The sequence below is a fragment of the Centroberyx gerrardi genome, chromosome 23, assembly GCF_048128805.1.
Source record: "Centroberyx gerrardi isolate f3 chromosome 23, fCenGer3.hap1.cur.20231027, whole genome shotgun sequence".
NCBI lineage: Eukaryota > Metazoa > Chordata > Actinopteri > Beryciformes > Berycidae > Centroberyx > Centroberyx gerrardi.
Window position 1 is genome coordinate 10738284 of NC_136019.1, and position 13161 is coordinate 10751444.

At 41.2% G+C, this 13161-nt stretch overlaps 2 protein-coding genes across 2 annotated transcripts in view; one reads left to right on the plus strand and one right to left on the minus strand.

Annotated features, from left to right (window-relative positions):
- Positions 1 to 13161, minus strand: part of LOC139927631 (transmembrane protein 272-like) — a 96114-nt gene that overhangs the window by 27732 nt on the left and 55221 nt on the right. The window lies entirely within an intron of this gene.
- Positions 1353 to 5573, plus strand: cnpy4 (canopy FGF signaling regulator 4). Its single transcript, XM_071909464.2, has 6 exons — positions 1353 to 1504; positions 1790 to 1916; positions 2352 to 2448; positions 3092 to 3214; positions 3628 to 3745; positions 4772 to 5573. Exons 1-6 carry the CDS (start codon positions 1420 to 1422, stop codon positions 4879 to 4881), a joined length of 660 nt encoding a protein of 219 aa, XP_071765565.2. The 5' UTR covers positions 1353 to 1419; the 3' UTR covers positions 4882 to 5573.

The following is a 13161-nucleotide window of genomic DNA, read 5'->3' on the forward strand; positions in this document are numbered from 1 at the left end:
TTAGAAAAAGGATGATGAAGAAATAGCAGCACTGTGTCCATTAGAGGGCGGCACTGCAGGATTAACTATATCGGAAAATGTGTAACTTTACCTGTAACTATGAAGGTGCTCAGTTACTTTGGCATATGATCCAGGTCCTTTCATTATAGATTAAAAAACAGAGATACAGAAATGGGCCTTTAAAGCAGTATCTTTACTAAAGTGTCTAGGAGAAATTAACTCACACCTGTATGCCATCTTGTCTTTACTATTTTAATTTTATTCAGACATCAACTGAAAAGCTGTTTCTCATTTTCAAGTAAAAGAAGAGATGATATTGCTCCCATTTTAGCCTCATTCGTTTCTGTTTCTGTGTGATTCAGAACTGATTGATCATCTTTAAACTGAGAAAGACTATAGGGAAAATCCACATCCTCATATCAAGTGTCTGCTAATAGAGTAGGAGGTTACTCAAGTGTAGCAGCACACTGGTACTGTAACTCGGATACAGATACAGTTGCCATTATGTGTTAGAGTATCTGTAGGTGCCAGCTGCTTAGGAGAGACTACAGGTCAGGTGGTAAAACATCTGAACAACTGAAAATTTAAAGACATTCACTGTCATTAACTGCAATGCGTCCCTGTGAAATGGAAGATTTCCTGACTCCATGCCAGGTGTTCACCCAAACAAGGTTCTCCTTTGCTCCTGAAAAGAGTGACAATCTTACAAGTTGGTTGGCAGCACTCTTTGTGTGGTTTCAGGGGTTAAACAGGAATGTTTGGCCATAAGTGAATCATGCTTTTTAATTTTAAATTGAAGTAAACAGAGGAGAAAGCCGAAGCCTGACTTGGATCTAGAAGCTTTCTTTCTTCTCCATGTAGGGTCACTGTAGTTTCTTTGACAAACTGAATGGGCTATATCTGAAAAGGTGTATTGAATATATATTTCATAACGTGAATAGTTTTGTTAGTGATTTTTTGTAAACTGTGTTTTTATTAGGAATTTGAAAGCAGATATACTTGCAAAGATAAATTCACAAATTTCGAAATGATTATTATTTTTTTTTTTTAAATCAGACCATCACCACGGTTTCAATCAAATCATCTCTGGATCTATCAAATTACCTGTCAATTTATCACTCGATTTTTCAACTGCCATGCATTTTAATCACTCTTGTCTCCAAGCCACCAGAATTGTCATCACATCTATTTTTATTCTTCCACTCCTCAAACAATTAGACCTCAGCTGTGCAGCCGCTGTGTCCTGCCGATCGATGTTTTCTTCTATCGACATGCTTCCCTCAAATCCAAGCACCCAACATCTACTAGTCTCTCCTTTTGGGATGCGTTACGCATGCGCAGTTCCTAGTCACCCAATATGCCGATGTGGCCACTATAACATTTAACATTTAGTTATAGGTTTGCGAAAAACCAGTTGCAATGACAATTTTTGCATTGGCTTTGTTTTGGCTCTTTAGCTGCGTTATAGCAGACCAAGATGACAGACTACCAAATAAATGTGAAGGTAGGAAAGTTTCTTAAATTTTGTGTCGATATTTTTTTGACATTTCCACGGTTTAGCCAACTTTATATAACGATAAACAGTAACGTTAACAAATAGCTATGCTTACTGTTTATATGGCATTGTAATAACACTGTAATGTGAGTGTGCGGCTGAGTGCTTGTCCTCTCAACCTGTTTGCATGCTCCTATATCCATAATGCAGCCTAGTAGTGGCTCCCGCAGGTCTGTAGTGTCTGCCTGTCTGTCTCATGTCTGTATCTGATGGTCTGTGTCCCTGCTGTCTCAGTGTGTAAGTTCCTGACTGTCGAGCTGCAGGCAGCGCTGGAGAAAACCGGCCGATCCAAAGAAGTCCTGGAGCTCGGGGAAGTGCTGGATACTGGCAAGCGCAGGCGCAAGATAAAATACAACACCTCGTGAGTTATTACCTCTGTCTGGGGAATATTCACTACAACCCTACCACTGTGCAGATGCCCTTGAGCAAGGCAATTATTCCGGCTGCACAGTGAACAACAGTAGAAACTGGTTGAACCTGATAGTTTCCAACTGTGAATATGTGTTTATGTGTTTATATGTGTAACTACATGAGAGTGAAGTGCTAACCGCTCACTCATCTGGGAAAATCAAGCAGAAAAGGTGTGATTTCCTTTCCTATTGCCACTGTTTAAAGGAAGTATGTGGTCTTACCAGGCTATCTGGACTGAACCACATCCCTAAAGTTCACAGTGACACTATAACTTCATGTATTCAAACCCCTGTTGAATGGAGATTGCTAAAGAGACTTTAGCACTTTGTTTTTTTTGAAAATGAATCTGAGGGCCTGTAGGTTTATCCTTCTGCTGTGTTTTCAGGGAGACCCGGCTGACTGAGGCGGTAGACAACATCTGTGAGCGCATCCTGCAGTATAATGTCCATGCAGAGAGGCCCGGCAGCCTCCGCTACGCCAAGGTAAAGTTAATCCGCTTGCATTTTAATACTCCTGCTGGCATCCACCTGCCCATCAGTTTGATGGCTTTTTAGCAGATTTACTCTGAGAGAGCCCCTGGAGTGAAATACCCATTTTAGCAGCACCACAAACTGAACAGGGAAACACTGGGCTCGACAGTAAAAATATTTTCATAGGACCACAAATCTTGTGCCACTTAAAAATTGAAAGTGTCAGATTTTCAATTCAATTGTTTTTTGGGTTGTTGTTGTTTTTTTTAAAACCTTTATTTACCTAGGGTAGGTTGGCTGAACACAGATGCTGTTTTCCAGCAATGCCCTACTCCACATTCACAATTAGGATACAAACACTGACAAAGCTCAAGTTTTACAGTTTCAAAAGCATAAATACATGTATATAGAGTAGAAACACAAACACCAAAGTCATCAAAAACAGCAACAAAAAAAAATATGAAACAGTATTATTACCAACACATACGGTTAGACGGTGATATCTCTACTGACACAGATGCTCGTTTTTTTTGTTTTGTTTGTTTTTTTTATTTTTCTTATTCTCAAACATCTATTTGTAGGAGCATATGCAAGTAAAATGGTTGCACAGTACAGAAAGAGTGAAAAGTTGACAGCAGGTTTGTTTGCGTTGCAGGGTGCCAGTCAGACCATGACCACTCTGAAGAACCTGGTCCACAAAGGAGTCAAGGTGGAGCTGGGTCTGCCGTTTGAGATGTGGGACGAGCCCTCTGTAGAGGTGTCCGACATGAAGAAGCAGGTGTGTGTAGTGGTGTTGTGTGTGTGTGTGTGTGCTTGTGTGTCTGTGTCTGTGCACTTGACAGCATACACATGTATAGGTTTGTGTACAACAAGTATATAGCGTAGATATCATTTCAAAAGTAGTTTCAATTTCAAAAGTAGGTATACAGTTTTTCATAATAGTGAAAAACAGCTGTGTAATTTTTGTCATTTTTAATATCTTAGTCATTTTAACGAAATAATTCAACGTTCAATAGTCCATAAATAATAGGTGTACCTCGAAACAGAAAAAATATTTAATAATACACCGAGTATTAATGTATAAAAATGTATACGTACTTCTGAAATACACAATATTTGTCTGTGTTTGAATATACATGTGTGTGTGTGTGTGTGTGTGTGTGTGTGTGTGTGTTGGTGGGTGTCACTCAGTGTGAGACGATGCTGGAGCAGTATGAGGAGGTGGTGGAGGACTGGTACTTCCATCATCAGGAGCAGAGGCTGGAGAACTTCCTCTGTGAGAGCCACGTCCTCGAGACGTCCGAGCAAGGTGGGACACACACGACGCAAAGACACTTGTGTTCAGAGTTTGCACTGGCTGGTATTTGCTGCTTATGGTCTAAGTCAGTGGTTCTCAGTCCTGGTCCTCGGGACTCAGAGTACAGCTGGTTTTCTATCCCACCAGGTAGCTACTGGCAATTAATTGCATTCACCTTGCATCTCAGGTGTAAAATAGTTTCTGATTAGATGGCTAGAATGAAAACCAGCAGGATTCTGGGGCTCCCGAAGACCAGGATTGAGAACCACTGGTCGAACTAATGCTGCTTAGAATATCTTAAGACCTAGATACTCAATTCCAGTTCTCGAGGTCCGGTGTCCTGCAGGTTTTTGTTCCTCCCTGATAGTTAATGAGCCACACCTGGTGTCAGGTAGATACAAACCTGGGCCACGTTCCAACCTAGCTCTGTTTTGAACGATATGTTTGCGATTGCAGCGTCTTTTGAGGTACATTTGATCCCGCTCGGTATGATTCTGCATTTTCATTGGCTGCGTACAAACGCCTGTCACGCATTTCTGCAATTGGCCTGGAGAATTCTTCAAGGAGGACGCACAGAATCGCCTTCTCAGCCAATAACAACCCATAGCAAATGCTTTGCAACACGACGTTCAACGCACTACCTTTTCCTTTTAAATGTCCTGTTCCCTCCATGTTGGGGCTATTGAACGTGACCCAGGTGTGGCTCATTAACCACCAGAGTCCAGAGAGGAGCAAAAACCTGCAGGACCCTGGACCTCGGCCTTAAGCCTTAGGTTTAGTTGGCTTGATAACACATACGCTGAAATCTCACCAGACACTCCAGCCAGCACAAGAAAAGAAATCTGTTTCATGTGAATATGCATGCACGTATTCTTACACATATATATTTGAAGGACCACTATTTACTGACAGTTGACCTTTGCAAGCACTGAAGCCTGAACATTAAAAGAGAACGTATCCATCTCTCTCTGCCTAGAATGAACTATACAGCTAAAACCTGCTGCTCAGATGCTGTTGTTGGTTCTCTCTTTCTCTCAGAATGTCTAAAGGAGATGTGGAAAGGAGACACGGGGATCAAAGGACGGGCGGAGGAGGCAACAAGTGACAGTGCTGAGGAGGGAAAGACGCATGATGCCGGGGAGCTTTGAAGAAAACATCTTCTCAAGCGGGAATGCAGTCCACAACAGAAGACCTCTGTTTTAGCTTTTGGCTGGGTCGTCAGCAAACTGCAAAGTAATGGATAAAAGTTTAAATAATCTGTTTTGACATATTTTTAACTATATTCTTGGAGCCAAATCACAGCAGATACAGTATGTTAAGGAGAGATTACATTAAGAACACTATTACAGTTTTTGGCTGGGTAGTCGGCAAACGGGACGTTCTGCAATTGATAAAAGTTGAAATTACCTTTTCTGTGACATACTTTCATCATTATTCCTGGTGCCAAATTGTGGTAAAGACCTATAGGAGAGATTACAGTGAGAGCTGTAATGATGCTTTATAGAATTTAACTCTAACTTTCTCTTAGTAATTTCGTATGAATGATGTCAGCCTTTTATAAAATTATTTTATTACTTCTACTTCTTTTTATGCATCCTGATGTTATACAACTATTTGGAATGACATTTGATGCCCACCATCGTTTTTGAGACCATTGACTTTTGCAGCACTACAGCTGCACATGTAAAAAGTAGATGGGTAATGGTTTGAAGTGTACGAAAATTGTTTACCTTTCCAGTGTTATGTTGTTTGTGGACGCTGTTACTCCTTAGATGCCATTCGTTGTATGATACATGTCAGTATTTTCTCCTGAACCTGCAATCCTGAAATGCAATATGTACAGTTTTTCATCTTGAATAAATGCTTTTGTATAACACTGCAGGTTATTCTGCTGCCTTCTGTACGTTTGACAGAAAAATGGCTTCCAGTGAAATGGTATCAATATTTTCAAGATGAGGTGTGAGTTTTACAGTCATGGTATTTAGTCATTAATCAAAGATGATTAGTCTCAGGTGTGTTTGTGTTCCACAAGCCAAAAACCCCTTTGGCCATCTGTTGATTTGACAGCTTTGCCTTGAAAAAGGGAACTTTTGATCAAGTTAGAAGTTACCAGAGGAGTCATTCTCAATGCAACACCATAATGGCTCATATTTCTGTGCACTTTGCATTCTCTCTGTATGTACTGTGTAAGTTGGTGGCAATTGAGTGCTACACTTACCAATCCAAACCTCTTTTCATGTCTTTCTCTGACTTGGCCGCCCTTGAAGCCAAGTCACAGAACCAGGCATACAAACCAAACGCTCATCCAACAAGTGACCCCAGTACTCACTTTGAGGATCCTATTGGAAGAACTGCTGTTAGAGAGCATAAGGCCAAGACCTTTGTGGTGAAATGCCACGAGGATAGCATCGAGGTCGTGATGAAGGCTTATCTCTTTGGCCACAGATTGCCTTTTGAGCCCAAACACTTGAGGCTTGGGCCTGTCAGTAATTCACAAGATCACTGCACAGCCACAAGATCTGGAAGTGGGGACTACACCATCAGAGCACCACTGAGCGAGTGTGGAACCAAAGTAATGGTTAGTAAGCCTCTTGATAATCAGTGTGTAATGTCATTCTAACTGTACAGCAATCAAGCGTATATACAATATGGTGCCATATCCACACAGCTACACTTTTAAGTCTGCCCTATGCAACCAAAGCTAAAGGAGATGGAGCATAATTGTGTAATGCTGCCACCTAGTGTTTTTATGTTGATAATGCTCTGTGTCTCTGTTCCTAGGTGACGGAGAGTGCTGTGCTGTACAACAACCTGCTCCTGTTCACTCCTCCACCACCTTTAGCTGGAAGCATCTTTCAAGCAGTGGGAGTTGCCATTCCAGTGCAGTGTGAATATGGAAGGTGCAAATGTGTAGAAATACTGATCTTTAACGTCTGATATGTTCAGCTGATGCTGCATGTTGTTAGAATATGCAGAAAAAACCTGATTTATACACTGCTAGTTTGCATATAGGTTTTTGCATTGTACCAGTATGGTTCAGTACCTGTATGGCACATTATCAGCACCACTGGGTTTTCCACTGGAATACTTTTGGTTTTGGTTTCTCTTAGTATGGGGGAGCAGTATGCAGAAACCAGCATGTAACACTGCTGTTACAACTGCTAGCACCCTTTGCAAGTGTGCAAGTATTTTGGGGCGCCTTACCAGCACACGTCTGTCATACCCAAACTAAGCTGTGAGCAAAGCATACTGAAGAAAAAGTCAAATGTTGCAGTGATATGTCTTCTCCGCATATTTTACGTGTATTATTTCTTATGCTATGTTTACATGCTATTTCTACTTAGCAGTTACATTCTCTTGCATTGCATAGTTGCAGTAATGGAGTGCTTACTCAAGTGATTTAGGGTTGCCGGGTTGAAGTCCCTTTCTCACCCTGCAGGAGGTACAGAGTGAGCAGCAGGGCGCTGAGGCCGACCTGGAGCCCCCTGATCTCGACCCAGTCCACTCATCACAGCCTAGACTTCCACCTCAGGCTCATGACAGGTGGGTTGGTTTCAGTCTGAGTATGGTAACCAATCGCCTGTTTGTTCCAAAATGACATTGATTGATTGCACAAAATTAAAACAAATTACAGTAGTTTTTAAAGGATAATAGGTAAGTTAATATAGTAAAATTCTTTGTGCACCTGTTGTTGGAAAATAAAATTGATTTTGATCAAGTCCCTGACTGACAAAATTAAAATACTTATAAATATCTCCAGATGTCTTCAGAAATCCTCTTTATGTTGCTGCGTCTTATCTCTTCTCAGACGACTGGAGCAATGAGAGACAATCATCTGTTTACTTCCTGGGTGACTTGGTCAACATTGAGGCTTCTGTAGATGTGGCCAACCATCTTCCTCTTCGTCTGTATGTAGACAGCTGTGTGGCTACTCCAACCTCTGATGTGCATTCTTACCCCAGATACCCCTTCATAGACCACCAGGGGTGAGTGCAGTACCTTTCATTTACAAATTATTGCCCAGCATTTAGAGATTAAGGCTTTTAGATTAACATTGCGGTGTAAAGCTAGTTCCTCCAAACGCAACTAGTTCCTCGGATCAGTTTTTGGCGGCCTAGTGGTTAGAGACCGTCCTACAGCTGGAGGACCAGGGTCCAAGACCCAATGTTGGCAAGAATCCGCCCAGCTGAAATGTTCCCTACCAGCTCCATATCCCATTAGTATTATACAACACCCAATCACTGGCCCAGTGCATGTCCAGGGCAGAAATTAAATCTGATCCTTCTGTACCTCGCAGGTGTTTTACAGACTCCCAGCTGTCTGGCTCCCGCTCCCGTTTCCTGCCCCGAGTCCAGGACAAACTCCTCCAGATTCTACTCGAGCCTTTCCTCTTCCACCAGGATCACAGACACGCTGTCAGCACCGATTCCAGAATGTATCTATGTCTTTTAATATCCGTACAGTAGAGGTCTATTCTGTTGGTTAGTGAGCAGGATACAGACCTGCCCTTTAATTATTAAGCAAGCATGATCTGCACTGTGATGTGAATCAGTATGAGCTCAGCATGTGTTGTATTATCTACTGTAGATCTATATAACATGTTACCTGGAAGCAGTGCCCATTTCAAAGAGGGACCCGGTGAAAAAGGCCTGTTCTCTTATCAATGGGAGGTCAGTTTCAATACACAATGCTTATATTTTATTCTTATTTTATTCATGTTATCTTCATATACCATTGGAAAGTCATGGAGGACTCTGTGGCACATACCATGTTCTCGCAATGTTGGGTTTTTGTATGACATAAATGTTGTAAAATGATGTAATGGCTTTCAAGTCCGGCTCATAACTAATGTTTCATGCCATCCCATATCTCTCCTCTCTGTTTCTGTACTCCAAAAATGAAACCCTATTTTCTCCTCCATGTATCAGGTGGAGGTCAGTGGATGGTGATGACTCTGTCTGTGAGACTTGTGGTCACACCAGCAGAGCCAAGCCTGCAGGTTACCCATCCAGCCACAAGAGGGCACTGAGGAGCAAAAGCAAGTATACCAGAAATGGTATTACATCTGGTATACTGAATATATGTAGTGAATAGCCTGTGTGTATGAAATGTGTTTATTATTCATGTGCTTCAGCTGATCAAGTTACAATGAATTGAATATGATCAACTGATGAAGTCAATTCAGATTTTCTCTCATTCCAGAGATGCATAAGGAAACGACCTTGGGCCCATTTGTATTTCTCCCCTGGAAAACACTGCGAACATCAAGTAGCTCTGTTGAAGTAACCAAGTCTAATAAAGATGGTGTTTGAGTCTTTATGGTTATACATTTTGGAAATGTAATATTTGCCTGTGAAATGTAGTAAAGATGGACTCTAAATATATTATCATTTGCTCTGGTTGTTATTTGCAGACTACCCCAGCAAATTCTTATGAAATATCAAATTTCTGCTTAAATAATTATGCTTCACTATTTGTGTAACCTCTCTGGATACTGGAATATTTAAAAGTACCAATCCATAGCCAGTAATCAATGGATAGTTCTCAGATGTAATGATAGCATAGAGGTAAAAATCTCCAGAGTCAACAATCCCATTTTCAGATATCTGTTTGGGAACTCCAATAAGAAATCATTTTTAAGAGCATTTTGCTAGACTGTTGGTTGGTGTGTTGTGCTAAGTTCAAGTTGGAAAAAAGCTATTCTAGTTTGAAAACATTACCAGCAATCCATTATAACCACTATAAATATCATTTTTTTTCTGCCAGTACTGCCTGAAAAATATGCTCCTCTGTTTGGACACAACTGTTATGATCCAGTTGAATTGTGCCACATGTGTCAATTAACTGCAAGAAATCCGATAGGCCAGCCTGCAATCAATTCTGATTGCTTTCCCTAAGGTAGTTTTTATCTTTGCAAGAGACGTCCTAGCCTGATTTTCTGATTTTAGTCTGCTAGTCACACAGTGAGGCTGGTGAGACAGAGAATAAGCTTGCCCTCTGTGTCCTCGTTGCTGTAGGAGTGGAGGCCAAAATCACTCTGAGATGTTCAGTTAGAGAGGAAGAAAAACTGTTGTGTGAAATTTCAGACATTAACCAGACGGCCTGTGAAGCTCTGAGCTGTTTAACATTTTTTATTATTTTTGTTGTTGTCTTTCACATGAATTGTATAGAAATGTTACTTCAGGGTGTCTGCAAGTTTCATCAGGTTAAATTTAAGACTAAAGAGTTAGAATGAGAGACAAGACCAATTTTGCAACTGGAAAAACCTGAAAATGAAAACTGCTTTAGACCAATCAAAGTATATATCTGCATAACTGGGCTGATTTGCCACTGCAAAAATGGTGCACTAAGGAACTGCAACATTTAAGACTTCTCAAATTAAGAAGTAAACTTGGAATTCTATATTTAACTGATTTCAAGACCATTAAAGGCCTGTTTAGAATTTCATTTACATTTTCTGGACATTTGGACAGCCTGTAACTGAGTAGAATCTCTTTGCAGTGAGGATTTTTGTCTTGGATGTGACAGATCCAGAAATAAATCTTGATCATTTTCTTCCAAACTGTTTAATTTGACCAAACAGTGACACCTAACATTCACTCTCAGTGACTCCACTCCACTAAGGCTGGTCAGTTTGTGGTGGTGGCTACCAGAGACACCTGGATCTGTCCAGCATCAGCCTGCTGGGGCCTGATGGTCCCTGCGCTCCTGTTGGTATTACTGCAGCCGATGCTATCTGTCAGTTCCACGTTAAGGACTGTGGCACTCAGATGCAGGTGAGTTTTGTTTTTGAAATTCCAATGCTGTGTGTCTCTGACTACGGCTTGACAAAGAGCCACATGTATTCTAATTTGCATGTAATGGTTTTAGATGAATGAGTCACAGTGCATGTTTTGCAGATGAGTTTTGGTTATGCAAGCATTTCTGTGAGGCAGAAACAATGTCATCAGTTGAGTTAAACCTCAGTGGGCGGAGCCAAAGAACCACAGTTTTTCTGGCTAAATAACACTTAACTGAAGCCCAGTTAAAAAGGCAAGAGGTAAGAGAGGAGGAAGCTAACATGAAGCCTATACTTCTGTGCAAATATATTGCATTTTAACCATACAAAATTATGTAGTTGTTGTAGTTTCTTTGCCATTCAAATTTGCAAGTTGGCTAACTTCCACTCTGAAAAACTGGTTCTTTGACTGTCTGGCTTGCGGTTTTAACTCCACCAATATCATTGTTTCTGCATCCAGCATCTCTGACTCAGAGAAATGCTTCTATAACCAAAACTCCAATCTGTGTGTGTCTTTTCAGATGGATGAAGATACTGTATTATACAAAAATGTCATGTCATATGAGGTGATGGAAGGACCTATTGGCAGTGTTACAAGGGATAGTATCTACCAGTGAGTATCCGCTTTGGTTGGAAAAAATATTTTTTCAGTGATTTTTTTTTTATCCCTGTATATTGGCAACTCAAACACTAGAAGAATGTGTGAATTTACACAATGCCTGAAATTCATCTGTAGATAATGACATTTGTTTGGCCAGAGGTAAGCAATCATACTAACATTTTAATCAAGATTGCCATGTCCTGCTGTTTTTCTTGGAAATTCTATCAATTTCATCAAATTGTTTTGTTTTTTTGTTTGGAGAACTAAGGTTTTATTCACAGAACGCTAAAGCAGGAAGTTACTTTGGACAAGCGAGAAACACTTTAACTTGTTACAGACTGGAAGTATGGGTCGTACTACGCTGAAGAGGATTACCCGGTCGTAAAGTTCCTCCGGAGGCCTGTATATGTTGAGGTCCGCATCCTGAACAAGATGGATCCCGCTCTGGTCCTGACCCTACAGCAGTGTTGGGCAACCTCTTCCCGCTGGAGCCTGCTTCTTCGTGGGTACGCATCCAAACATTGTTATTTAAATAGATTCAAGTGAAGGTTATTATCCACTTTGCTGACCCAGTGTTGGTTTGGTCAGGAGAACTCACGTACTCAGTTTAAGCAATTTATTTTTGATAAGATGACATGGCTGTACAACTTTTGGGGTTGGCAGTGCATACATCTACTTTATGGACTCCCTACGTGCACAGAATGAATAATTGTTTTAATCCCCCCACAGGACATAAAAGCAGATCTAAGCTGGTGGCAGCTGGGCTGGTGGTGGACAAGCAAAGGCAGCAACATTTTTCATAGCATGTACACACAGCAATAGATCGCACAGCAGCAGATTGCATGGAGTGAGCGACAGACTGGGTGAAAACCTGTTGACAGTCCTCTCTATTGGGGATGTGTAGTGGATTTTGCTGGGTCAGTCACTGGACTGCAGGCTGCTAACGTTTCCTGACTTCACACCCCCAAATTTTGGCTGTTTGAATTGCATATTGACATGCATTGATATAATTAAATGATGCACATTGGATAGAGTTCTACTCCAAAATGCTACCTTTCCTTTATGGGAAAAAATAGAGGATCCAGTCTGTAAAACTTGTTTTAGCAACCCAGGTAGTTACTGTAGATTAAAAAGTAACGTATGTTTTAATTTTTGTGCTATGACTCAATTTAGGGTAGATGGTGGAACAAAACTCTTGATATAAGAATATTGAGCGCCGCCTTACATGTTATCTCCTTGTAGTTGGCTATGAGAGCCAACTACAAGGAGATAACATGTAAGGCGGCAGCTCAAGATCCAGTCCTGTATGGGCCATGAGGGCCCATACAGGACTGGATCTTGAGCTGTGTTGCACCATTCGTTCCTTCAGATGCCCAAACCAGAATGACAAATGCCTGACCCGTTACATACCAATAGGGGGAACCTCTGGACCTGCTAACTCCTCCCACTACAAGCGCTTTGTCTTCTACATGTTCACCTTTTGTGGACAGAGTATCGTTACAGCATAAGAAGGAGAAGGTAAAACGCTTAAGTCACTCATTATGATCTTTCCATCTTTGGACCATTGACCCCTGAATGCACCATGCAGGTTAACTTGTGGTCTGTCTGCAGGTTTTCATCCACTGTAGCACAGCGGTCTGCTTCCCATCTCCATCCAGCACCTGTCAACAGCCATGCCAGAGACTAAGTGAGCGAAACTTGGAAAAACATCGCATTTATATTCGTGGCATCTGAAATATTTTCCACTCTGCTCTTTTTGCCAACCAAGTTGTGTAGCCAAAGTGCACAGTCAAGGTCCAATTTCTTTACAGACATCTTTTATGTTGCGTTACTATGTTGACGCAATTCAGACGTGGTTTAAAAAAAAAAATCCCCATATCATGAGGTTATCAATCATAAGTCCTCCAAAACAGACTTTCCTGTGTTTTTCAGGACGAGATATCAGTGCATCACCAAACTCCAAATTTGGCCCAGTGTCCAGTGGAGAGGTGATCTTCCAGCTACCGTGGGTCAAAGTCTGAAAGAGAAGCCTGTTGCAAAGCCCAGGTT